The sequence below is a fragment of the Podarcis vaucheri genome, assembly GCF_965113315.1.
Source record: "Podarcis vaucheri genome assembly, chromosome: 7".
NCBI lineage: Eukaryota > Metazoa > Chordata > Lepidosauria > Squamata > Lacertidae > Podarcis > Podarcis vaucheri.
Genome location: NC_138765.1, coordinates 60917844 through 60945653, shown reverse-complemented (window position 1 = coordinate 60945653; position 27810 = coordinate 60917844). Strand labels below are relative to the sequence as shown.

Here is a 27810-nt window from a genome sequence, read left to right as displayed (position 1 = left end):
AATCGGAACACTCGCAAGACGTTTTCGTCTTGTGAAGCAAGCCCATAGGGAAATTCGTCTTGCAAAGCAGCTCAAAAACGGAAAACCCTTTCATCTAGCGGGTTTTCCGTCTTGCGAGGCATTCGTCTTGCGGGGCACCACTGTATAGTAAAGCTAACCTGTGGCAGTACTTACTCTGGGAACAGGGGATGTCTGGGTACCCTTCTTCTGGCCACTGGTCTCAGGCGTCAGGTCTCGGTGGTCCAACTGAAGGTGGCTTTCTAAGTCTTCGGCACTTTCAAATTTGACACTACACTCCGGGCACCTCAGGCTACCACAAGGTCTTTCGCTAACTTCTGGCGGGGTCATGCCCATGGACTGTCCATTGGTGCTCCTGGTCATGCACCCAGCACACAGGCCATACGGCAGACCGTTAACATCCAGCTTCACCAAGTCTTGCTTGTTCCTGAAGTCCTTCAAGCACAGAGCACACTTGTAGAATTTCTGCAAGGCCTGGCCATTGGGAGAAGACGCCGCAGAGTTCCCTGCCAATTTTTGCATATGGAATGTTCCGTGGATTTTCAGCTCGAGAGTTGAGGTGACCGTCTGCATGCAGACAACACAGCGGAATCCGGTGAGGGAGTTTCTGAGGTCGGGGTGCATCTGGCAGTGCTCAATGAACTCCTCTTCGCTCTGCAAGGGCATTTTGCAGATCCGGCACGTCCCTGTATCCAAGCTCTTGCTGTGAGTTACTTTGTGCTCCGTCAGGGTCAGGAGGGACGGGAAGCGTTCCCCGCAAATGGGGCACATGTAATGCTTTGCTGGGCCTCGGTGGGTCTGCATGTGCTCCCGGAGGCCGTTCTCCGAGAAAAAGGTCCTTGAGCAGATGTTGCACTTGTGGCTCCCTTTGATGAACTCTGCTTTCTTCCTGGAACAGTCGTCCTCCCCTGGCCTGATGTTATGGTCCCTCAGACGGTGGTTCTGCAAAAGCACCTCCATCGTATAAGCCGCCCCACAGATATCGCAGCCGTACATGGGCTCCGAAGCATCCACGTCATCCTCGCTAGCTTCGTGGCTGTTTGAAGTGTCTGGATTTTTCATCAACATGTTCTGGATATCGGCAGATTCTGCCTTCTTGCTAGCCGGCACGGTGCCATTGGCTGTTCCGTTCTCAGTGCTGGCATCAAAGACACAGTGCTTCTCCCGCAAATGTTTTTCAAGCAAGATGATGGCGTGGAAGGCTTTGCTGCAGAACTTGCAGTTGTACTTTTTGCTGTGGGTCGTGATGTGGCACTGCAGCTCCACCTCGGTGCTAAACGTCTCTCCACAGAAGATGCACTTGTGAGACTTTGCAGGGTTGCCCAGGTGACTGTGCTTCACGTGGATCTGGAGGTCCACCTCCTTCCGAAAATCCCAGTTGCAGGCTGTACACCGATACATCTTTTTCTCATTGCTGTGCTTCACTGCCAGGTGCACTTGGATAGATACCTTGGAGTCAAAAACCTCTTGGCAAAGGGTGCAGTGATACAACACAAAAGTATGCATGTCCAGCAAATGTTTCTGCAGATCGTCCACCGATGAAAACTGCTTGTCGCAGCTCTCGCAGACATAATGAGTTGAGGTTGTCATGTAGTGGACAGTGAGGTGCTGCAGGAGAGATTCCTGGGAATCAAAGTCTTCTTTGCACTGAGGGCACGACTGCTTCCTTAACAACAACTCCAAATGCAACTTCAAATGAGTCTGGAAGCTTTCAAAGCTGGAGAACTTCAGTTCGCACTGGTTACACGGGTACTCGCCGTTCGAAACTGAATTGACGCTGGCAGAAAGCCGCTGCCTTTTGGGGGAAGACACTTCAACATCAGAAGAAACTGGACTCTGCTCACCTTTGGACTTTTTGTTGTGTGCCAGTGGAATGTTCTTATGGTTTTCTTTGATGTGTTTCGTTAGCTTGAGAATAGAGCCAAAAATGGGCGAGTTTGTGCAATACGGGCAGGAATATACCTCCATAAAAGACTGTGATGGCTGAACAACAGGGGAATCCAATTTGGAGTTTCCTATGTTGCAGTGAGTTTGCTGGATGTGCTCAGTCAGAGAGGCTTCGGTCAGAAAGCCCATGGAGCACTGGTTGCAAAAGAAGGCGTTGTTGCCGTCTTGAGTTGTGGCCCCCGGCCCGCAGTGAGCAATACGGATGTGTTCCTGCAGGCTGTTGATGTCCGCAAACATCTCTGGACAATAGTTGCAGTGGAAGGCCGAAATGTTGCTGAACTGCATCATGGGATATGCGTGGTTTTTATGCACCTTCCTCACATGTTCGTTCAGGTTATACAACGTGGGCATGGATTCAAGGCAAATCTGGCACGTGTGGCTTTGCTGAGGTTTGTCCACATGGATGGTTTTCAGGTGGATCTCCAAGACGGCGAGGCTATTGAAATCGCGCTTGGTGCAGTACGGGCAGCTGTAGGAGACTTTCGACCAGGACTGTCCCTCTTCTCTCTCCAGGGACCTCATCTTCTTTTGCCCTCTCAAGGGTTTCAGAGTCGAGTCGGGAGTGGAGCCCCGCTCCACCGAAGCGCTGGAATCCGGCGTGGCACTGCTCATGGAGGCCACGCTGCCCAAGACAGGGTCGGGGCTGATGCTGTGGTTGCTGGAATCAGGCTGCCGGTGGCTATCCAAGTGGCAATAGACCTCCTCCACCGAAGAGAACTGCTCTGGGCACATGGGGCACTTGTGTTTCTTGTTGGCGTGGGCTTGGTGGATGTGGGATAGCAGGGAGTTCTCGTCGGCAAACACCTCAGGGCAATGGATGCACTGCAGGTCGGCCTTCTCGGAGAGCTGCGGGTGGCGCGTCATGACGTGCTTCTCCAGCTCCTCGGTCTGGCTGAAGGTCTCCTCGCAGTAGTCGCACATGAAGTCGTCCTTCTTGCCGTCCTTCTCGCTCTTGGCCAGGTGCTCCTTGTTCTTCTTGTGGGCCTGCATGTGGCTCTGCAGGGAGCTGGTGGAGGAGAAGCCCCGCTTGCAGACCGTGCACTTGAAGGGCTTGCTGGAGCTGTGGGTCTTCAAGTGGATCTTGAGGTGGTCGCTGCGAGAGAAGGCCGCCTCGCACTCGTGGCAGTGGTACTTCTTGTCCCCCGTGTGCAGCTTGATGTGCCGGTCCCTGCTCCTCTTGTGCTTGAAAAGCCGACTGCAGTAGGTGCATTTGAAAGGTAGCTTGTCGCTGTGGATCTGCTCGTGCCTTTTAAGGTAGCTCAGGCGAATGAAGGACTTATCGCAAAACTGACAAGGATACGGCAGGCCGGTCCCCCCTTCCTCCTCCCCGATGCCGAGATCACACCCATCTCCTATCATCTGAGTGGGTGATGCAACGTCTTTGCTGGAGGGAGATGAAGCCACCCAGGAGAGTTGTGGGTCGTCATCGCCATCTGTAATGGGAAAGCAGAAAGGAGATTAAAAACAATTCCCAGTGCATCTGTGAAAATAGGGACAAAGCCGTTCAACAACACTATGGCCCTTCTGCTACTACAGCGTTTAAAAGAGAGAGGAAGAAAGCAGAAGAGGGAAAGATTCAATTGCAGAACAAAAACAAAACTGAAAGAACCAGCGCACGCCACAAATGCCTCCTGAATCTTAACAGGATGTTGGAGCAAAAGAGAAAATGCAGATTAAGTCTGCTGCACAAATCTATTCTTTTTAAAGTAAAATAAACAAATATGCCAAATACAGAGCATCCGTTATTAATGTTAAGCAATTTCTCCTTCTTCCACCCCCCTCGCAAGTCCCCCAAGCAGGTTTAACACCTGTCTACTGTATTGCCAAGCAATAAACAGCGAGTCAAGAAAACAAAGCGCAACATGCCTCAGAGCGATACAAACATTTCTAAGAGCTGCTGCGTTAAGTGCTTGTACGTGAGCATTTTTCAACACATACTTGTCGGAACGGTTTTCAAATAATACGGCCTGGAAAAAAAAATCCGTTCCGGCCCTGCCTCAAAATGGGAAAGGCTACACGGGAGCAGTTACAACCAGAGAATCTCCCTCTCTCAAACACACACACACAGAGAGAGAATCATTCAATAGTATTGTGACATAAACAAGATGGATTTCCCCAAAGCCCACTTGCACTTGAAACAAAACTGAAATCAATGGTCAGAGGCTGGAAAAGGTAAGGTGTCAGGTGGCTTTTAAACCACCAGTTAAAAACAAAAGGCACCCCCCCCCTCGTCAGGGCTAGTCCTGCAGCGTGGGCAGCATTCTGCACTGTGCACCCAACTCTAAAGGTGATTCCATGCAGTCAGAGTCAGCCTGGCTCCGGCGCCAATTTCATGCCATGTGTGTGCCTGCCAACTCTGCAGCAAGACGGAAGATACTTCGTTGGCAGCAGGGAAGGGAAAGCAGTTCCACATCGTAGCTCAGAGCCTCTGGGCCTGGCAGTGCCACGGCTTTGGAGGGGGGCACCTCCACCATATTGTGGGGGGGGAGGGGGGCTTGAGCTATTGGTTTTGCCAATTTCAGATTTGCAAAGATCTTTTTTCCCTTGCACACGCACACAGTTCAACTCAAAGCGCCAGGAATAAAGGATTGATTTTCTTACACAGCTGCTTTTCCCTACAAATTCATTGCAGCTGTTTTTATCCCTCTTCGTTTTCACGTCTTCCGCAAATGCAAACACGAACGGTAACAGCTGCTGGTCCTTCCCCACCTCTCTGTGAGCTTCTACTGTCAGGCCCCCCAATTTAGTGCTAACACTCAGCCACTTGTAGTTGACCCCAGTGCTACTGAACTTTTCCAGCCACTTGGTATACTTTGCTTGGTTCTTAGTCCATAACTTTTTTGGAGAGCTGAACAGAACTCTGCTCCGACAGTAGCTCCCTTACCTCAACAAGTAGGTTGCCCCCCTCCTCTACCATGCAAAGAGTGCACCAAAGTCCTCTGCACATGGGTCCAAGGAAGAGTCTGGAAGGACCTAGTGCCACAGAACTGCTGAAGCTAAGCAGGTTTCGACCTGGTCAGCCCTGGGATGGGAGGCCACTAAGGACATCCCTTTCAGAGTGGGTCATAAAATGCAACATTTTAAATGATGAATTATTATTATTTTAAAAAAGGTTGTGCCCTCAAACATGGCTACTTGGGCCTCACCAAAAATCCCAGTACAATAAAAAGGTTTGTGTGTGCTAATAATGTGTGTGCACAGGTGCAAATTTAGAAATCATCTTAGTAGTTTTAAAATAACTACAGTAAAGCTCCCCTTAGCAAGGAAGACTGAAACCAGGTGACTTGTCTGACTACTCAGTCTGTTATCCAGGTGCTGTGGATGGGCAACTTCAGGGTCCCCCATGCGTTTCTCTCATAAATGTTACTAGCCAGTTAAATAAATAAATGAATAAATGCACCTGCAGAGGGCTGGGAAACGAGGGATAGAGGGTTCCCTCTTTCCTCTGCAGCCTGTAGAGTACCTACCGTGAGTGCAGAAGAGGATCAAAGCACCCACATGTGATTCAATGCCCATACACAAAATCCCTTATCACCAACGTCCACCAGGCTACTGTTGAAATGCAAGGCTGGTAACATATATTTCATATGAATACCGTATTTTTCGCTCTATAGGACGCACTTTTTCCCCTTCAAAAATGAAGGGGAAATGTGTGTGCGTCCTATGGAGCGAAGACGCCATAGCCCTGCGACCCTCTCCCGGCTGGAGAGGTGACGCGCGGCTATGGCAGGAACCTCTACAGCCCCATGTCACCTCTCCAGCCGGGAGAGCGCGGGGCTAAAGCAGCCCCCCATGACCCTCTCCCGGCTGGAGAGGTGACGCGCGGCTATGGCAGGAGCCTCTACAGCCCCGCATCACCTCTCCAGCCGGGAGAGCGCGCAGGGGGCTAAAGAAGCACCCCGCGACCCTCTCCCAGCTGGAGAGGTGACGCGCGGCTTTGGCAGGAGCACTCGCGGGGCTAAAGCAGCCCCCGCGACCCTCTCCCAGCTGGAGAGGTGACACGCGGCTATGGCAGGAGCCTCTATAGCCACGCGTCACCTCCCCAGCCGGGAGAGTGCGCGTGGGGCTAAAGAAGCCATAGCCCCGCGACCCTCTCCCGGCTGGAAAGGTGACGCGCGGCTATGGCAGGAGCCTCTCCGCTGCGCCTTTCCGCTGCTCCCTGACCTGCTCTTTGGGGCTGGTGGTGGGCTTCCCCCCGCCAGCCCCAAAGAGCAGGTCGAAAGGAACCTGAAGCCTGGAGAGCAAGAGGGGTCAGTGCACACCGACCCCTCTCGCTCTCCAGGCTTCCAAGGTAGCCGTCTGAACGCACCTTAAACGGCACCTTGTTTTAGAGCGGGAAAACAAGAGGGGGAAAGTTCTCCCCCTCTCTGTGCAGCGCCTCCTGCCGCTTCACTGAAGGGGCGCTGGGCAGAGAGGGGGAGATTTTTTTTTTCTTGTTCTCCCCCCACTAAAACAAAGTGCGTCCTATTGTCCGGTGCGTCCTATGGTGCGAAAAATACGGTATATCTCAGACAGCTCGTATGCTTAATTATCTGAGGACCCTTTCTGTTCTGTGCAACCCCCTCAGATATTTACTAAAATATGTTTACTCTGGATTTCTTATTAATCTAATCACATTTGGTATGACAGGGAGGCCCGTCAACTACTGCCCTTGTCTGGCATCTGTGGTCTTTGCTGTAGATTAAGGCCTAGCGCTATTACCTAAACCTTGGGGTTGCTCTTAACATTAATCTAATCTTTTTCCAACTTTATTACAAAAAAAAAAAAAATATTGTTGCATTTTAGTCTGCCTTACCTCCTTTTCACTTGATTCCTTTTTACCGCCAATACCTATTGTAAACTGCTTTTGGCATAGCTCCATCAAAAAGCTGTATAACATGGCTTGGCTTGGGGTTTTTGTTTTTTTATGAAGCAAATTAAGAATAAGGTGCGCTCTCTTGCGCACAGGCCATAGAAAGATCTGGTAAGTGTTCAATAGAAGAAAAAAAAATTAAATTTTTACTTTTGAAATTCATTACCTACCTCCACCCCCACCCTCAGCCTACGATCATACCTTGTGCAGATGAGAAATTAAACCTAACTCTGCAGATTGTAAATCAACGGCACTCCCCATAATGAGCAAGCTTTAAGCCTTGCCCTGGACAGCCTCTGTCTCACTCTCACGCCAGCTACAATCACAGGGGGCCTTTCTCACCAAGCAAGAAAGGGGGAGGCTGCCTCTCTCCCCCCCCCCCCAGGACTTGAATTAATGGGCTCTTCTGACTGGAAGGATTCAGCTGGCTGCTTGCTCCCTGGATTACATTCAGCAGGGAAGGACCAGCAAACCGCTGCACACACTAATTCCCAGCTCATGCCAGCTGGGCTCCTCAAGGGGGATGCAGGCAAACGGGGGGAGGGGGGACCAGGGAGGCACAAGGGGGCTTTTAAACTAGGGCAACAAATGGCGAATTGGCTCCCAATGTGTTTCCGTATTTTTAAAATATTACACCACCGTAATATTATTAGAACAACAGGAGTCCATCGAGCCATCGCTTAAAAATACAAGAACGGTAAGAACTTAAGGCTGTACATTTGCAAAACACTTTAAAATGCCTTGCTCTTAAAACACAGCGATTGCTTTAAAGCAGCCATGAGTCTGCCAGAGCAATTTTATGCACGTTTACTCAGAAATAAGTCCTATGGGGTTCACTCCCAGGAAAGTGTGCCAAGGACTGCGACCTGCAAGGAGCTGGCCACTGAGGAAACGAAATCTTGGGAGAGTTGGGGTTCAGTCACCGTGGCTCAGAGCCAAAGCAGGTGGCTAGCAAAGCAACAGAATCTTCTGACATGGTTGTGTTCTTTTAGGAATTACTCAGGAATAGATTGGCCTCCAATCCAGTCTTTAAATGAATAAGAGTCCAGTATAAAAATCTGGTGGCAAGATCGTCCCCTTGAATTCCATCTGCACCATGTTTCCAGTCGAGACCAGCTGTTTGCAATGCTTTCAGACTTGGTCCCACCTTTAACACCAACCTTCAACTACAGAACCCACTATTACTGTATTTTCCACTCTATAAAACGCACCAGACCACAAGACGCACCTAGTTTTTGGAGGAAGAAAACAAGAAAAAATATATTCTGAATCCCAGAAGCTAGAACCGCAAGAAGGATCACTGCGCAGCGATCCCGCTTGCTGTTCTGGCTTCTGAAATAGCTGCACAGCCTGCATTCGCTCCATAAGACGCACACACATTTCCCCTTACTTTTTAGGAGGCAAGAAGTGTGCCTTATAGAGTGAAAAAGACGGTAATTTCCTTCTCCTCCTGCTGTATCCTTAAAGAACATCTTAAACAAGGAAAGTAACAAAAATGGCAGTGTACAATCTGCTTTATGTCACTTAAGAGTCTCCAACCAACCAGTTGAATATCAGTGATCTACAACAGCCTGTTGACTTCCAGAATTTAACAGCCACTATCCCTGACTACTGGCCATGTTCTATCGGGAAGTTTTTAATGTTTGATTATGTTTTTATATGGGTGTGGTATTACTATTAATTATTAATTAATATTGATAATTAATATTGATAATGGAAGGGGCTGATAGGAGTACCTATAACAGGTACAGTGGTACCTCTGGATGCGAACGGGATCCGTTCCAGAGCCCCGTTCGCATCCAGAAGCAAACACAACCCACGTCTGCGGGTCACGATTCGCCGCTTCCATGCATGCGTGTGACGTCATTTTGACCGTCTGCGCATGCGTGAGCAGCAAAACCCGGAAGTAACGCGCTCCGTTACTTCCAGGTTCCCGCAGTGTGCAACCCGAAAATACTTATCCCGAAGCTACTTCAACCCGAGGTATGACTGTATTTCTATACCCTCCTTCAAATAAAATAGCCAGGGAGGTTTACATTTTTAAAAATACAAGATACAGTGAAGAGTACAAAATATTGAACAAAGCAGTAAACACAAAAAGCAAAAGACATTTTGAAAACAGCATTCAAACAACTAATAAGCTTAGGGAAATAAAGAGGTCTTTGCCTAACACCCAAACACCGCAATGCACCAGGTGAGCCTGTCTAGAAAGAGAATTAGTGTACCGTGATCAAGGCGCCCCTGTTCCTGGTAGCTGACAGATAAGCACACATGGAAACAAGCAGCCCTTGGTCCTCAGCCATGGAGGGCTTTAAAATAGGGGTAGGGTACCATTTTTCTGTCCAAACCATTTGTCCATTTCTGACCAAACCATTTGTACCATTTGTCTGACCAAACTGCGGGAGGCAGTGGAAGACAGGAGTGCCTGGCGTGCTCTGGTCCATGGGGTCACGAAGAGTTGGACACGACTAAACAAACAAACAAACACCATTTTTCTGCCAACAGAAAAACTCCCTTTGGAGTCGCACACTAGGGTGGGTGGGTAGGGCCAGATTTCCAATGGAAAGGTCCAGACAAATGTGAGTCGGCCCACAGTCCAGAAGGCCACATGCAACCCTTTAGTCACAGATTCTCAGCCATGGCTTTAAAAGGTCAACAACAGCACTTTGAATTAGGAGTGAGATATGTATTGAAGAGTATTGTAGCTGGCCTAGTATATTGCAAGGAGGGACATGAGAAAAGCCTTGCTGGATCAGAACAAAAGCCCATCTTGTTCTTCACCAACCTGTTCTCACAGTGCCAACCAGATGCCTATAGAAAGTGCAACAATGAATCCTGCACTTATGAATCCTGGTAACTGGTACCAAGGTAGAACATATCCAGTGATAACCTTATCCTCCATTAATTTGTCCGGTCGTCTGATCCTCTTTTAAAGTCACCCAAGTTTGTTGGTGGCCATCACAACATATTGTGGGAATGAGTTCCACAGTTTAACACTGCACTGTGTGAAGAAGTACTTCCCTTTGTCTGGCCTGAATCTTCCAACATTCAGATTCATTGGGTAGCTCCCAATTCTGGTATAGGGAGAGAAAAAATATCTCTATCCACTTTCCCCACACCATGCACCAGTAAGAGTGATACTGTTAAATTCAGATGAGGTTTCTTTTCCAATGGAATAATGATTCCACATTAATGCAATCAAAGGAATGAAGCAGAATAAGGGGGTGCGGGTGGAAATCGCTTCTCCAAAAGGAGATTAAAGTCATTAAAAGTGGCTAATCCTGCAGAGTGGGACTATTTGAAAACAGAGGAACCATGTGATTGGTGGAAGGCCATTGTCATCAACCACAGGCTAGCATCAGCAAGTATGAAAAAGGGGAAGGAAATTCAATAAAGGTTTAATTAGGAGGGTGGGTGAAGAACACTAAGCAGGTTTGTGAACGCAAACCTTCTTGAGGATAGATGCGCAGGTCACGGAGCTTCCACGAAGGAACTCGATAATCAATCACTAAACAGAGCAGTCATTTAGCAACTTAATGCTCAGTGCATTTTACATGCCTGCCTGCATTCATCTTCATCACTGAGGAACTAATTCCAGAAGGGATGAATCCCATAAATGCATTTCTTTATCTAATAAGAGCAATTTGGCCCAAATTGTCATATAAGTTACATATGTGCAACATTTATCTTTCAGATTAACGTTGACTCTGAACAAAAACCTGCGCAGGAACCAATGAGGACCATGCACCGAATATGACATGGTCTGCTTTCCTAACATAATAAAGACAGACATGAACGGTTGCTAAGACTCTTTGGTTGTTTGAGTCAGTTAGATGTTCTGTTTTCGCTACCCCAATATTGGGTAAATTGGGAAAATCTAATTGCTGTCTTTGCCACAGTTCAGCTTTGCTTGCTTAATGATGGAGCTGTTCGTTTATGTTATTTAAGGGCTTGTTTTGTAATTTTTGCATATTGTAATTTTCTATTTCCTTTTATATGTTTTTATTTCATTGTTCCCTACTCTCAACTGAAATATTCAATGGAGAGTGAGGGTTATAAATACTTAGTTAATTAATCCACTTACCACCACCACCCAGGAGAGTGGGCAACAGTGTAATTTTCCAAAGCAATGCAGGCTTCAGCCAGATTTAGAGAATTGTAGCCCTTACCTTACTTAGGACCTTTGTGCAACCACCATTTTCAGTGGATCCAATTCTTTCTTTGATTATCAAGCTACTTGGCTGAAGACTGTGCAAACTTTACCAGATTCTCTACCTAGAGCTGTGGTGCCAACAGGGAAAGGGAGTTCCCCTTCAATGATGTTTAGTTATCACTTGACAGTAAAGGTATTTTAATGGCTCTAATGGTTTTACAGATGACCAGGCAGAAGAACGTCTATAACACTGGACAAGAGTTTGAATGTTTCAAGCCACCGATATCCCACAGCTGACTGAATTCAAATATGCAGATACGCAAGCTGAATGGAAACGTAACATATGTGATATTATTTGCAAGACTGGGGAGGAACAAGGAAAGGCAATGTTACCAATGGTTCAACCCAACTTTGGATTGTGTCACAAGGACTCTTTGATTAAAATCAAATGCACTGCTGGGTAAACCTTCACACCACATAAGGTGTCTGACGACACCACCCTGCCGTGTGAATTAATGCAAATCACTTTTGCAGAAGCCAAATGTTTAAGTTTCCATGTTTTAAATTAAGTGTAACGCTGATGTGTTTTCTGTTTACTGTTTTAAATAAATTTGCATTGTCTATTCATGGTTCCCCTTCCAACTTTAGATTCACAGTGGTACCTCGGGTTAAGAACTTAATTCGTTTTGGAGGTCTGTTCTTCACCTGAAACTGTTCTTAACCTGAGGCACCACTTTAGCTAACGGGGCCTCCCGCTGCCACTGTGCCACTGCCGCACGATTTCTGTTCTCATCCTGAAGCAAAGTTCTAAACCCGAGGTACTACGTCTGGGTTAGTGGAGTCTGTAACCTGCAGCATCTGTAACCTGAAGCGTCTGTAACCCGAGGTACCACTGTATTGTGATTACTCAGTGGTCTGGGACTAGAAACATCTTGATTAAGAGACTATGTCTTTAATAGGCTTCAGATATCAATATTGGGGGGGGGGCACTGGGAGTCTGGCAGTGCCTCCGAGTGGCTCTGCATGTGACACACACACACCCAGATTCAGAGGCAATGTGCCTATGAGAATGCCAGTTCCTGGGGAGCCACAACAAGGGGAGAATTATTGCTGTGCTTCCTGGGGGCATACGGTTGTCCCTCTATGTGGAAGAGAATGCTGACCTGGATGCACCTTTGATTTATTTGATTTATATACCTCCCTTCATCGAAAGATCTAAGGGCAGTCCTCTTGCATCAATTTCAGACATCATGGCATTCCTCTACATTTGCATGCAGAAGGTCGCAAATTCAATCCCTGGCATCTCCAGGAGACAAGTTTAGGTTATGTTTCTTAAATCTGTATATCACTTCCTACTAAAAACTCTCGAAGTAGTTTACAAGCAAATAAAACACACAGTAATAAAATTACTAAAAAAGATCTAACAGTGTTGCATTCTTATTTTTATTATTTACACTTTCTGCACTCAGGCCTCTCAAAACAACTTCGACAGTAAACATAAAACAACAACAGAAGTAAATGACGTAACTAACTACCCTCCCAGTTAAAAACCGTAAGCCTGGGTAAATCAGAAAGTTTTTGCTTGGTGCCTAAAAACGCAATAGTGATGGCGCCAGGAGTGCTTCCCTGGAGAGAACATTCCACAGTTGGGGAGGTCCCACTGAAAATGTCTAAACTAATGTCACCATCCTCTGTACTTCCCTTGGAGAGACCACACAAAGAAGAGCCTCAGATGATGAACATGGTATCTGGGTTGATTCAAGTGGGGAGAGATAATATCTGCCCAAATGTCTTTGTCTAGTGTCAAAATGATGACAATGTTGGTACCAGGCAGATCCAGTAGGAGGAAGATCCAGTGACAGGCCTTAAGACTATGTAGAGCTTCTGCAAATCAGTACAGACAACACTGGGCTAGATAGACCAAATAGCCTGACCTAGTGTAAGGGAACTCCTTATGTTCCAAAGTCATACCTTTAGTAATTTATTTCACTATATTACTCATCCTCTCCTGTGGACTATTAAGAGGCTTTAAACACATGACACCACACACACAGGAAAGGGCCAGACTGACAGATCCTTCGTCTGCAGACCAGATTTCCTGGTTCCTTTTGACACCGCAGCTATATCTTATTAAGAGTGGAAAAAATGACAGCTACTCATAGGAAACAATGTAGAAATCCAGGATTTTATCACTGCAGCAATTTGGCAGCAAGGTTCCACTTCCAACATCGCCAAGTACAAGCAAAAACAGAAGTTCATGCTCTTTGAAACTCAGGTCTTGTGTAAATAGGAAAATGTGGAATCTTTGAAAATGAATCCTGCTCTAGTAGAAGAGAGATAGATTGGGACTAGGTGGACATTCCATATCCATATTGTGTGCAACAGAGGGATTGAAGTTGAGAGTTACTCACAACAGCCCTTCTATACAGTCCATGTGTGTTATATTCTCTCTACTGCAGGATTTTGGAGGGAAAGGGAAGATAAGTGTCTTACTGATAGCACTGTAAAGTAACATAAATGCAATCCACACTTCAAAACCCCAGCACTGCAGATTGGAAAGTGGACAAGATAGTGATTAACAACATTCTCTGTGATGCTGCCCTCTAGAAATATCCCCACATATTAATTAGTAAAACTGACATTATTGTCTCCCTCCTTCCTAAGCTTGCAGTGCATGTAACTACCCTGCTTTGGAACATAGGTATCTGCCATAAGGCCAGTTAGACTGTCTACTGATCTAGTCCACTACTGTCTGCTGTTGACTTGCAGTGTTTCTCCAGGTGGAATTATTTCCCATCACCTGATCCTTTTCTAGGTGGAAATGCCAGGGACTGAACTTGGGTCTTGTGCCTGCAAAGCAGGTGTTCCACCACTGAACTATGATTCTATCCATTCCCACATTATGATCTTCATGTTTCAGATGGGAGCTGAAGTTGACAATGGCATACAAAAACTCCCTGATAAATCACTATCACCTTCTTGACCTCCTATCACATAACACGCCATCAAAGATGCATGTATCTGCCGCATACTTACAGGGGGTGGAATGCAAAGTACCACTAGAACAATTATACAGGATACACAGATGTTGCAAGTGTACCCATCTTGCTAACCACTTCCATGGGCAGTAGCCAATTAATTCATTCTGTCAATGCAATGCTTACACAATGGAATTTCCCTTCTCCTCCCTTGTGCTTGCCCCATGCCCTCCCCAGAGGAAACCCCCAGAACAGATTTAGGGGGCACATGGGAGAGGGGAATATGTTGTATTTCAAAAGCAGAGATCCTTGTGCTGATGGAACAAGATAGTTGGATGCTGCCAGGACTTCCGGAGGCGGCGCGAAACGAGTAATGGCGGTCCTCTTTGCGCAGCAAAGAGGGGCTCCGCAGGAAAGGGTTGTTCGCTACGGCGAAGCGACGACCCATTAAGTTAAACCACGAGCAGAGTGAGCTCGTGGCCGTGGGATCCGGCGGGCACCGAGAGCGACCCCCAAAACGAAGAAGGGACCCTGTAAGGGGCTCCGGAAGCGCGGAGGGGAAGCGGTGCTGTGGATTCATCGCTCTTTCTGCGGGAGTGAAGCCGCGCGGCTGTTACCGATGAGCGCCGACCTTTCTTCCTTCACATTGGATTACAAATCAACTACTCGTGAGTAGGATTTATTTGAGATTGGATCACAAATTGTGAATTCGGCTGAAAGCGGGAGACGAGAAAAAGGAAGTCCGTCTCCCGGAGGTGCTTAATGATCAAAGGCAAAGGAACTGACAAGCTGGAAGCAGTACAAAAGGGTTTTTAAATGAGAGACAGCATACGTCTGGAGAAGTTTGGAAATTGAAGGGAAAGGCAAGTTATCTTTATTTTTCTGTGATCGTGTCTATTTTGCTTGGGGTTTCTTCTCCGCTAAAACTTTTAAAAACTTTAAAGATTTGAAAATCCCTAGTCCCGGACTTGCAGCGGGCAAAAAGTTGTGTTGCGGATACACTTACAAAGCTGAAACAGATACGTAGAGGCATTACCGGTGGATACAATTAAGTAACTGTATTTTGCACCTTTTAAGAAACTATTGTGGCAAAATTGAGAGGGCTCTGCCAGAGGGAAAAGATCTTCTCTAAAGACACTGATTAATTTAACTAACTGTAGGAACTTTAATGGCGACTGAAACTTTGTTTCTTCTTTCATGAACTGAACAACACTCCCCCTAGTGGAGTTTGGGATTTACAATTTCCTGAGAACTGACTTTGTTTTGTCTCTCTGTGGTCTGGTTACTCACTCTGAGGTCTGTCTTTCCCATGGAACTTTTGACAGCTTGACCTTGAATCCAAAGACAGGTGTGGAATGAGTGTGGAATGAGTGGTAAACCAAAAACAAGAGCTGCGTCGAAAGCAGGGAAAGGCAAATTGGCACAAACAACTTTGGTTTCCCAGGCCCGCAGATCTTCAGTCCCTGCGGTACTACAGGCTGTACCATTACCAACAACCCCAGCTGAAGAATCAGAACAATCAACAAGTGAAGATATGGCAGCTGGGGGATCCAACATTCTCCTAGAGGAAATGCTACAACAATTTGCAATTTTGAACAAAAAAGTGGATGACCAAACTGCAAAAATTGACTTAGCCACATCCTCAATTACCAAACTTTCTGAACAGGTGGCTAAGCATTCACAAGACATTGGAAACCTAAAGGACGTGGTATCCGAAAATCGAAAATTGGCCGAGGCTGCGAATGAAAAAGTAGAAGCAGTAACTAAAGAAGTGGAGGAATTGAAAGGAGAGGTAAGGCCGCTCCATAAACATATTACTGACCAGCAGGCCTATCTGTCTTTGGTGGAACTGCGAAACAGGGAAAATAATTTGAGATTACGCTCTATCCCAGAGATTGAGAAAGAGGACTTGATTGGCTTTTTAACAGCAGAATTTTCTAAATTCTGGGGTATAAACGAAGATACAGACTTCAAAATAACAACTGCATTCAGATTGGGAAGGGTTGCCGGGAAGGACAGACCTAGAGACTGTTTGATTATTTTAAGGACTAAGCAGGAGAGAGACAAGATACTCGACCTACATTTTAATAAAGCACTTGTGATCCAGGACAGAAGAGCACAAATCTACAAGGATATTCCTAAACAATTGCTGGATCTAAGATCTAACTACACTGACCTAGCTGGACTTTTGAGAGGTAACGGAATACCTTACAGGTGGGAGTTCCCACAAGGCCTCTCATTCAAATACAAAGGAAAGAAGATAAAAATCAAAACGAAAGAGGATAGCCAGAAGTTCCTACACGACCACGGAGAAGACTTGCAGAAAGGAGCGGCAGCTATTTGGCCACCACCAGAGTCAGGAAAAGAGTTACCACCCTCGGATTTGGACAAAAAAGAAGACACCCAACAAGAGTAACAACAGATTGACACAGGATGTCTCTGCAGCTGTATAGTTGGAACATTAATGGCGCGAATTCCCCAGAAAAACGCAAAAGGATCTTCCATATCCTAAAGAAAGAGAATTTGGATATAATTTGCTTGCAAGAAACCCATGTGACCAGGTCACACAGGAAGGTGTTAACAAATAAAAGATTAGAATTTACCATTTGCCTGATAACAAATGTTGGAAATGTAAGGAAACTGAGGGTACTTTTTATCATCTTTGGTGGACATGCCCGAAGATTAAGGTTTTCTGGGAGATGATATATAATGAAATGAAAAAGGTATTTAAATATACCTTCCTTAAGAAACCAGAGGCCTTTCTCTTGGGCATTGTCGGCCAACTGGTGCCAAAAAAGGATAGAACTTTTTTCATGTATGCAACAACAGCAGCAAGAATACTGATCGCAAAGTATTGGAAGACACAAGATTTACCCACCTTGGAAGAATGGCAGATGAAAGTGATTGACTATATGACATTGGCGGAAATGACGAGCAGAATTCGTGACCAGGGAAAGGAGACTGCGGAAGAAGACTGGAAGAAATTTAAGATTTATCTTAAGAACTATTATAAACTTGATGAAGCTTAGAATGTCGAGATTCTACAGAGAGAAAGGGTTGCAGTAATATAAGATTAGATTAAGAAAGGACTATGATGAATTAGGATGGGAAAAAACATTTATATGTTGCTATAAAACTTGGACATGAGGATGCAGAAAGGGGAGGTATGGGGAAGTCCGAGGAAAGAAGTTTATGAAAGGACATTTTGAAATTATATTTGTTTGTTTGTCTGTTTTTCTTTTATGTTTGTTTGTTATAAAAACTCTTGTAAAACCAATAAAAATTTTATAAAAAAAAAAACAAATAAAAGATTAGGCCAAGAATTTATTTCATCAGATAGAGTCAAGAAGAGAGGCGTGGTGATTTACGCCAAAGAGAATCTATCACCAAAATTTTTGTTTAAAGATGAACAAGGAAGAATCCTGGCTATTGAAATTTCGACCCAAGGAGAAAAAGTTTTGATATTAGGAATCTATGCACCAAATGAGGGGAAATCAGAATTTTATAAGAAGCTGCATGAGACACTACTGGACTATCTGGACTATTCCAACATCATTATGATGGGAGATATGAATGGGGTCGTCTCTACTTTGATGGATAAGTCACAGAATCAGAATCTGACTAAAGATGGAAGACTACCAAAAACTTTCTTTGAACTAACTGACAATATGGACCTAATTGATTTATGGAGGACGAGAAACCCCCTAGGTAAAGAAGGAACTTTCTTTTCTGAGGCCCACCTGTCATGGACAAGAATCGACCAAATCTGGGCAACTAGAGGGCTGGCACCTAAGACTACAAAAATAGAAATCTGCCCAAAGACTTGCTCCGACCATAACGCTTTGAAAATGGAGATGAGATTTACTACTGCCGACTCCTTCAGATGGAAAATGAATGACAACCTGTTAAGAGATCAAGAGATCGTAAAGAAGGCCCAAAAAACTTTAAAGGATTATTTTGAAATTAACTTGAATACCTCGGTGGAAAAAAGAACTATCTGGGACGCAAGCAAAGCTGTTATGAGAGGGTTTCTGATACAACAGAATACAATCAAGAAAAAACTTTGGAATAGTAAAAAAGACAAGATATTGGAGAAGATAAGTGATGGAGAGAAAAAATTAAGAGTGAATCCAAAATCAAAAGAGACTTTAAGAGAAATCAAATTTCACCAGTCACAATATGCGAAATTGATTAACCAAGAAGTGGAATGGAAAATCAAACAAATGAAACAAAGATCTTTTGAATCTGCGAACAAATGTGGGAAACTGCTCGCTTGGCAGTTGAAAAAGAGACAAAAATTAAATTATGTCACCAACTTAGAAGTTGAAGGGAAAAACATTCAGAAACCGGGAGAAATTAGAAGGTGTTTCCAGAAATACTTTAAAAAACTGTACACACAAGAATCCGAGGAAGCAACTGAGATAGAACAATTCTTGAAAGATAATGGCCTACCAAAATTATCTCAAGAGAAGAGATCAATCTTGAATTGTAAAATAACACAACAGGAAATCGAGGATGCCATTCAGAATATGCAACTAGGCAAATCTCCGGGCCCTGATGGACTCACCTCCAAGTACTACAGGATTTTAAAAGACTATTTGATACAACCATTAATGGAGGTTTGCAACCAGATTATGGGGGGAGGGAGGGCACCAGATACGTGGAAAGAAGCATTCATCACACTGATACCTAAAGTGGAAACTGAAAAGACTCAACTCAAGAACTACCGCCCCATCTCACTCCTAAACGTGGATTACAAAATATTTGCGGATGTTTTGGCTAACAGATTTAAAAAAGTACTAAATGAAGTAATCCATAAGGACCAAGCAGGCTTTCTCCCAGGTAGACATTTGTATGATAATACCAGGAACATTATCGATATTCTGGAACTTTTACAAACAAATATTAACACCAAAGCAGTGTTAATTTTTATTGATGCGGAGAAGGCCTTTGACAACATTTCTTGGAAATTTATGAAGAAAAACTTGGAAGGGATGGGAGTGGGAAGGGGGTTTGAGAATGGAATAGAGGCAATCTATTCAGAACAAAAAGCTAAGTTGATAGTGAACAATGTGGTGACAGAAGAACTTCATATTGAAAAAGGAACACGCCAGGGGTGCCCCCTATCCCCTCTGTTGTTTATTTCAGTCCTGGAGGTTTTGCTGAATATGATAAGGGAGGATCGGCAGGTACAAGGAATACGGGTCGGAGCGAAACAATATAAACTGAAAGCATTTGCAGATGACTTGGTTTTAATATTACAGGAGCCAGAACCTAGTACAAAAAGAGTTTTGGAATTGATTCAGAAATTTGGTCGGGTGGCGGGTTTTAAGCTGAACAAACAAAAAACTAAGGTGTTAGGGAAAAACTTGACGGTTACTGAAACAGAGGGGTTTCAGAAGGAAACAGAACTAAACATTGTTAAAAAAGTGAAATACCTGGGGGTCAATCTGTCTTCTAAGAATTTGAATCTATTTAAAGATAACTATGAAAAATGTTGGTCAGAAGTTAAAAAAGATCTAGAAATTTGGTCAAGATTGAAATTATCCTTGTTAGGCCGAATTGCAGCTATAAAAATGAACGTTTTGCCAAAAATGTTGTTTTTGTTCCAGGCCTTGCAGATTGTGGACAGAGTGGATTGTTTCGGAAAGTGGCAGAAGGACATTTCTAAATTTGTCTGGCAGGGCAAAAAGCCCCGAATAAAGTTTAAAATACTAACTGATGCAAAGGAGAGAGGGGGGTTTGCCCTGCCGGACTTAAGGTTATACTATGAAGCTGCGGCCTTCTGCTGGATGAAAGATTGGATTTTATTGGAAAACACTGATGTCCTAGATCTGGAAGGCTTTAATAATTCGTTAGGTTGGCATGCGTATTTGTGGTATGACAAGGGGAAAACACATGGAATGTTTAAAAACCATATTGTCAGAAAAGCAATATTTATGGTCTGGAAAAAATACAAAGACTTATTGGAAAGTAAAACCCCGAGGTGGATTTCACCAATAGAGGCCAAAGCTCGGAAAACATCCAATATGGAGGCATATTGGCCGAAATATTGGGAAATAATAGAAAACATTGGAGGTAATTGGAGGTTGCAGAGCTTTGAAAAATTAAAGGATAAGGTGCAAAACTGGCTACATTATGCCCAAATTAATGAGGTTTTTAAGCTAGATAAAAAAATAGGATTCCAGGTGGAAAAATCGAAACTTGAGACAGAGTTGTTAGAACCAAAGACCAAGGTAATATCGAGAATGTACAACTTGCTGCTTAAATGGAACACTCAGGATGAGACAGTTAAATCAGCCATGATAAAATGGGCTCAAGACATTGGTTACAATATTATGTCTGAGGACTGGGAAAGGTTATGGACCACTGGTATGAAGTTTACGGCATGTAATGCCTTGAAAGAAAACATTATGAAAATGGTATACAGGTGGTACATGACCCCAGTCAAGCTCGCTAAGATATACCATTTGTCTGATAATAAATGTTGGAAATGCAAGGAGGCTGAAGGGACATTCTTTCACCTCTGGTGGACTTGTCCAAGATTGAAGGCCTTTTGGGAAATGATCTATAACGAGTTAAAAAAGGTGTTTAAGTACACCTTTCCCAAGAAACCAGAGGCCTTCCTTCTGGGCATTGTCGGCCAGAAGGTGTTAAAAAAGGATAGAACTTTTTTTATGTATGCTACAACTGCAGCAAGAATTCTTATCGCCAAGCATTGGAAGACCCAAGATTTGCCCACACTGGAGGAGTGGCAGACGCAATTGATGAACTACATGGAACTGGCCGAGATGACTGCAAGAATCCGAGACCTGGGAGAAGAGGCAATGGAGGAGGACTGGAAAAAATTTAAAGACTATTTGCAAAAGTATTATAAGCTGTATGAAACATAAGACGTCGTATGATTTGGAACGTTAGCCCCAGCAATGAAATTTAATTATCTATGAAATTGCTAACATTTGTGAAAGAATCAAAGTTTAAATGGGTAAAAATGATATTTTTAGAGTAAATGGAGAATAAGAGATCTAAACTTAAATTGCAACTGAAAATATAAAGAAACACACGAAATAAGGGTATAATTTGCTGATGATTTTATTATCAAGAATGCATTATGCGGGAGATGTGGGGAAGTCCAATGGAAATTTGAAATAAGCTGTTGAAATGGATGTGATTTTCTGTTCTTTTTCCTTTTTTTCTTCTATTCTGCTTTTTCTTTCTGTTCTTTTTGTAATTTGGAAAAATGTAATAAAAATTATTATAAAAAAAAAAGATAGTTGGATGCTGCCAAATGTCTCTAAGTTGCCTGAAATAATAACAGCTGTGCTGAAAACAGACAGTACAGCAAAAGATTTCCCTACAAAATATATCAGGTTGCAGCAAAGGTTAAATACGGTGAATCTGCCAACTCCAACACCTTCTCCAAAACATAAAAACAAATCAAAAGCCACTGTTCAATTGAATGTAGGCAAGGCTGTTGTACATTCACTCGCATGTAGGCACCTTGTGCCTTTTAGCATTCTGTGTAAACTGGACAACCCTAATCAATCTAGAAACCAGCGTATGTGTGTTAGTCCAGTCAGTTTCTCTCTTCCTCTTTCTGAATTCCACAGTTATATTTTAAAAAAAAAATCAAGGAAAAACCTTCCACACAATTAAATTTGTTCAATGAATACCTCAAGGTATTTATCTGCATAAAGCTTATCTGCAAAACTAGGTAGGTTGCATCTAGTGTTAGCAATACTCAGAGCTAATCTACTGAAATTAATGGACATGACTGACTTAGGCCCACTAATTTCAATGGATCCGCTCTGAGTAGAATTTAGTTGCTACAACCTGTATTGCTCTGGACTGCAGCTTTATCTTATAGGCTTAGAAATTCAGGCCTTCACAAATGGGGCGGGGTGTCAAATCCCCTCATTCTCACACCCTAACCTGTTTTGAACATAACGATAAGCCAAACTACGGATTAATAAGAGCAAGGAAGTTAGCTTGTGGAGAAATAGAAAACCTGGGCTGCTTCAGACCAGTTCCGCTGCTGCCGCACTTGATTTGACTTAGTGTTCCATTCAAACCTGGGCTCATGGTTTGTCTCACTCCAAACAAACCATTAACTTGGCTTGCTGGAATGGGACAAACCATAAGCCCAGGGCTTCAGACAGAAACCTGTCACACCCCTACTTAGAAATGGAAGACATTGTATCTGGGACCTTGTCGGATGGATGGCGGCAAACAGATTGAGATTGAATCCTGACAAGACAGAAGTACTGTTTCTGGGGGGCAGGTGTGGAGGATTCCCTGGTCCTGAATGGGGTAACTGTGCCCCTGAAGGACCAGGTGCGCAGCCTGGGAGTCATTTTGGACTCACAGCTGTCCATGGAGGCACAGGTTAAATCCGTGTCCAGGGCAGCTGTGTACCAGCTCCATCTGGTACGTAGGCTGAGACCCTATCTGCCCGTGGACTGCCTCGCCAGAGTGGTGCATGCTCTGGTTATCTCCCGCTTGGACTACTGCAATGCGCTCTACGTGGGGCTACCTTTGAAGGTGACCCGGAAACTACAACTAATCCAGAATGCAGCAGCCAGACTGGTGACTGGGAGCGGCCGCCGAGACCACATAACACCGGTCTTGAAAGACCTACATTGGCTCCCAGTACGTTTCCGAGCACAATTCAAAGTGTTGGTGCTGACCTTTAAAGCCCTAAACGGCCTCGGTCCAGTATACCTGAAGGAGCGTCTCCACCTCCATTGTTCTACCCGGACACTGAGGTCCAGCACCAAGGGCCTTCTGGCGGTTCCCTCACTGCGAGAAGCCAAGTTACAGGGAACCAGGCAGAGGGCCTTCTCGGTAGTGGCACCCTCCCTGTGGAACGCCCTCCCACCAGATGTCAAAGAGAACAACAACTACCAGACTTTTAGAAGACATCTGAAGGCAGCCCTTTTAGGGAAGCTTTTAATGTTTGATGTATCATAGTATTTTAATATTCTTTTGGAAGCCGCCCAGAGTGGCTGGGGAAACCCAGCCAGATGGGCGGGGGATAAATAATAAATTATTATTATTATTATTATTATTATTATTATTATTATTATTATTCCTGTAAATCCATATGTAAATTCAGTGGATAGAGTAATAATGTAATTGACTAAAACCCATATGGTTAATCATTCAAAATTTCTTTAATTTGTTTGCCATCTTATTTTTTTACCTACCAGCAACACAGTAAGGCTGCAACCAGATTAAATGACTTTTGATTGACTAATTATATGCATTTTAGCCAATTAAATTATCACTCTATCCATTGAATTTGTGCCTGTGTTAAAGAGAAACAGGAGGATACCTCTTTAACAATATCAATTGCCATCTGCAGTTTTAAGTTTTTGTATTTAAAAAAATAAATCTACCACTTGAGTAATCATGGTTAGCTCTGTACTCAATTAAAAGGTTTGTTTTATGTATTTATTCTTTGCATTTAAAAGAACTTATATGCCGCCTGTGCCAAGGCAGCCTGAACAGGGTGGTTTGTTTGTTTTTTTAAAAGCCTGATGGTTCCAGTTAGCGTGCAAATAAAATATACATTGCATTGCAATCCTACACAAGCTTCCCCAGGGCGTGAATCCATTGAACTCAGCGGGGCTGATTTCTGAGTAATGCACACGATTCTGTAGTTAATCAATTAATCTAACCGATAAATTGATTACATTTTGCAGCCCTGATACAGATATAAATATAAAAGTTAAGTCACAATCTGTGTGCAATTATCCTGCAAAAATCAATCTTATTTAGCAAGCATCACACTGCAATAAAATGACTCAGAGAGGGGTGGAGGAGAAAAGTTTTATGTTAGATCTAGGAATAAACTAAATGCTTTCAGGGTTGAATCACTGTTTTCGTGCACTCCCTTTGGAACAGCAGCAGACACTATATTCTGCTGTGCATCGTGGACTTGGGACTGCAAACAGCTGCACCCTAATTACATGTAAAGTGTACCAAAACATTCCTTTTATCACAGACTGTAAATCTGTTAGCATCTGTCTCTCCTTTGTTTCTTCCACAAGATACAAGCTTGTTTCTACATTTTTCTCACCTGTAGCGGTGATTAAAATTCATTATAAATGAAAGGAGTGAACACTAAAACAAGTTCCTCTGTGTACAGTTCTAAACTCAAATTAGAAACAGCTGTTTGCTAATTCATGCAGTGATGTTTTGTCGTGCTCTGTGAATCAATAATAACTCTGCCGATTTCGATGGAATTCTTCTAGGCTTATCCACATATTATTGCTGTTGTTGTTATTGTTATTATTATTCCTCACCCATTTCCTCCACTAACACACATGTGAGCAACTCAGTGATCCTTTTTTTGCTTGTTTTTCTTCCTTTCATTTTGCAAAAGGGTCAGCAACTCAGCCTCTATGCCTGCCAGCATGTTGGTAGAAAATAGTGTGCCATTCAATGGCATCACCGAGAAGACACGGAACTTCTCACAAATATTTATGTGCTAACTATGTGCCCATCACTGGGATAGGCAGGAATGGCGGAGTGGACAGAGGACCAAACTGTTTCTGAGGGTGGAGCACTTTGCATAGACACACATGGAGCCAAAGCAAACCCCTCTACGTGGACTCTTGCGTTAGCAAAACAGGTCAGTTTTTAATGTTGTGCAACAGAGGAATCCAGAGCAACAGTTGCACTAGTGGAAATTCAAAAAGTAACAGATTGTGCAATATATTGTGCAACAAAGTTAACAGCAACAATAACATTCTACTGGTGCAACATGTAGCTAAATGACTTTAATAAGCACTACTTTGGATACAGAACATACTGTGATATCCAGGGGAGGGCAGGAGGGTGGTTTTGCTCCCATGTGCCAGGACTTTCCACCTCCCATGCATGAGCTGAATAGAACTTTCTTGGGATATGGAAAGGGTACCCCGGAAACCCAACTACAAGAAGATTCAGCTTCTTGAACTAGGGGAGGATATGATACACTACAACACTTTTTTATCAGTTGCCCTTGTGATATTTTTACATTTCTATGCCACCTTTATCTTCCAAAGATATCAAGGTGGTGTACATAGTTGTTCTTCTTCTCCCCATTTCATCCTCACAACGTCCCTGTGAGCTAAGAAATGGTGACTGGCCTAAGTTCACCCAGTAAACTTCATGGCTGAATGGGGATTTGAACCCTGGTCTCCCATGTCCTAGTCCAGCACTCTCACCATTACCCAACACTGGCCACATGTTGAGTTCCTTGTGGTTTCTCATCCAAGGGTCTGCTTAGCTTCAGCAATGGATGCTGCATGTCACATGCTCCCAGGCCATTCGGTAGGGCACAGCTAGCCACATCTTAATGAAGCGCATTGTCAGCCATGCGCACTACCCCTTGTGGGCATTGTTACCTCATGATTGATCCCAGCATGCTTACCACTGCTACTAAAACTTTCATTTGTTGCCAAGTATATGCTAACTGCTGTAGTTAGTATCATTTTTAATTAAGTACAAGTAATTAAAAAAACCTGACTATCTTACATTAACCATTAAGACACTCCAACACAGCCAATTCTGCATCATGTGCATTTTGCACTTAGTGGTGCATTGGGGTTGTAAGGTGATCAAAAGTACTCTGGCATAATCAAAGGAAGCTTATCATCCTGTGTCTCTCACTTTACCATTTGCTTGTCCTGCACTGATAGGTTGCATGCGTGGCCCCAAGAACACTGAATGGATGCATATGTTTTAACCTACAAGACACAGAAATTATAGCTGAATATTCTAGCTACCTTGCTGACCACACAATCTATTATTTTCCTGAACCAGCGTTGTTGACCTGCAGAAATTAGATGCACAGTACATTCCCATCAGTCCCACACCCCAGTTGACCTTTGCAGATATACCCTAAGAATTGTACTGGGTTGCCTGATGTCAAGGGCATCCCCCGACCAAAGAAATACATGCAGCAGATAGTTAACTCACTATTGTCAAAGATAACATAGCCATTTCTGCAGCTCTGGAAAACTACACACATCAATCTAGTATCGTCAAGTATTCCCAGGTCTGCACTCTATGGAGCAGTTGCAGCAACAGGGGACCATTTCTTCTCCATCAGTTTATTTGCATTCCCCTGACAGGCTGCGCACATGCACCCACAGACTATGCCTACACATAAAAACTTCCTCCGCTCATCCTTTTTCAATCCACTGCTGGTTCTGGGAGACAGAGGTGTATAAGAAAGTCAGGAAGCACCTGGCCCTCACTTGCCTGACTTGCCTCTTTTTCATCTTCTTCCAACCCATCCTGTGCTCCACCTTGCATCTCTGAAGTTTCTCCTGTCTCCAACCTTCATAAAACTTAGGGAAGTGCTGGGTGAGATCCCATGGACAGTAATACTAAAAGGAAAGGGAGTTCATGATGGCTGGGAGTTTGTTAAGAGGGAGATAGTAAAAGCACAACTTCAGGCAATACCAATGAGACGGAAACATGGAAGGTGCCTAAAGAAGCCAGGGTGGCTATCTAAAGAACTTTTAACTGAGTTAAGATTAAAAAAGGATGTGTACAAAAAATGGAAAAGGGGGGAAACCACCAAAGAGGAATTCAAACAAATAGCCAGCACATGTAGACACAAAGTCAGAAAAGCTAAAGCACAGAATGAACTCAGGCTTGCTAGAGAGGTTAAAAGCAACAAAAAAGGCTTTTATGGGTATGTCCGTAGCAAAAGGAAGAACAAAGAAACAGTGGGGTCACTCAGAGGAGAAGGTGGTGAAATGCAAACAGGGGACACAGAAAGGGCTGAACTCCTCAATGCCTTCTTTGCCTCAGTCTTCTCCGATAAAGAAAACAATGCCCGACCTGAAGAATTTGGAGCAAATGATTCAGCAGAGGAAACACAGCCCAGAATAACTAAGGAGATAGTACAAGAATACTTGGCTAGTTTAGATGTATTCAAGTCTCCAGGGCCTGATGAACTGCATCCAAGAGTATTAAAAGAACTGGCAGATGTGATCTCAGAACCACTGGCAGTCATCTTTGAGAATTCCTGGAGGACAGGCGAAGTCCCGGCAGACTGGAGGAGGGCAAATGTTGTCCCTATTTTCAAAAAGGGTAAAAGAGAGGACCCAAATAATTATCGCCCAGTCAGTCTGACATCAATACCAGGGAAGATTCTGGAGCAGATCATTAAGCAAACAGTCTGTGAGCACCTAGAAAGGAATGCTGTGATCACCAATAGTCAGCATGGATTTCTGAAAAATAAGTCATGTCAGACTAACCTGATCTCGTTTTTTGACAGAATTACAAGCCTGGTAGATGAAGGGAACGCAGTGGATGTAGCCTACCTTGATTTCAACAAGGCATTCGACAAGGTGCCCCATGATATTCTTGTAAAGAAGCTGGTAAAATGCGATCTTGACTATCCTACCACTCAGTGGATTTGTAACTGGCTGACTGACCGAACCCAAAGGGTGCTCATCAATGGTTCCTCTTCATCCTGGAGAAGAGTGACTAGCGGGGTGCCACAGGGTTCTGTCTTGGGCCCAGTCTTATTCAACATCTTTATCAACGACTTGGATGATGGGCTCAAGGGCATCCTGGTCAAATTTGCAGATGACACCAAACTGGGGGGGGGCTAACACCCCAGAGGACAGGATCACACTTCAAAAGGACCTTGACAGATTAGAGAACTGGGCCAAAGCAAACAAGATGAACTTTAACAGGGAGAAATGTAAAGTATTGCACTTGGGCAAAAAAAAAATGAGAGGCACAAATACAAGATGGGTGACACCTGGCTTGAGAGCAGTACATGTGAAAAGGATCTAGGAGTCTTGGTTGACCACAAACTTGACATGAGCCAACAGTGTGATGCGGCAGCTAAA

General features: G+C 44.1%; 1 protein-coding gene across 3 annotated transcripts in view; it reads right to left on the bottom strand.

The window, feature by feature from the left end:
* The window catches only part of ZNF423 (zinc finger protein 423), a 333305-nt gene that overhangs the window by 133263 nt on the left and 172232 nt on the right, over nt 1-27810 (bottom strand). For all 3 annotated transcript variants that reach the window (XM_082232860.1, XM_082232859.1, XM_082232861.1), the window contains exon 4: nt 175-3398. In XM_082232860.1, the coding sequence (XP_082088986.1) occupies nt 175-3398 (3224 nt within the window). The remainder of the gene's footprint in view (nt 1-174; nt 3399-27810) is intronic.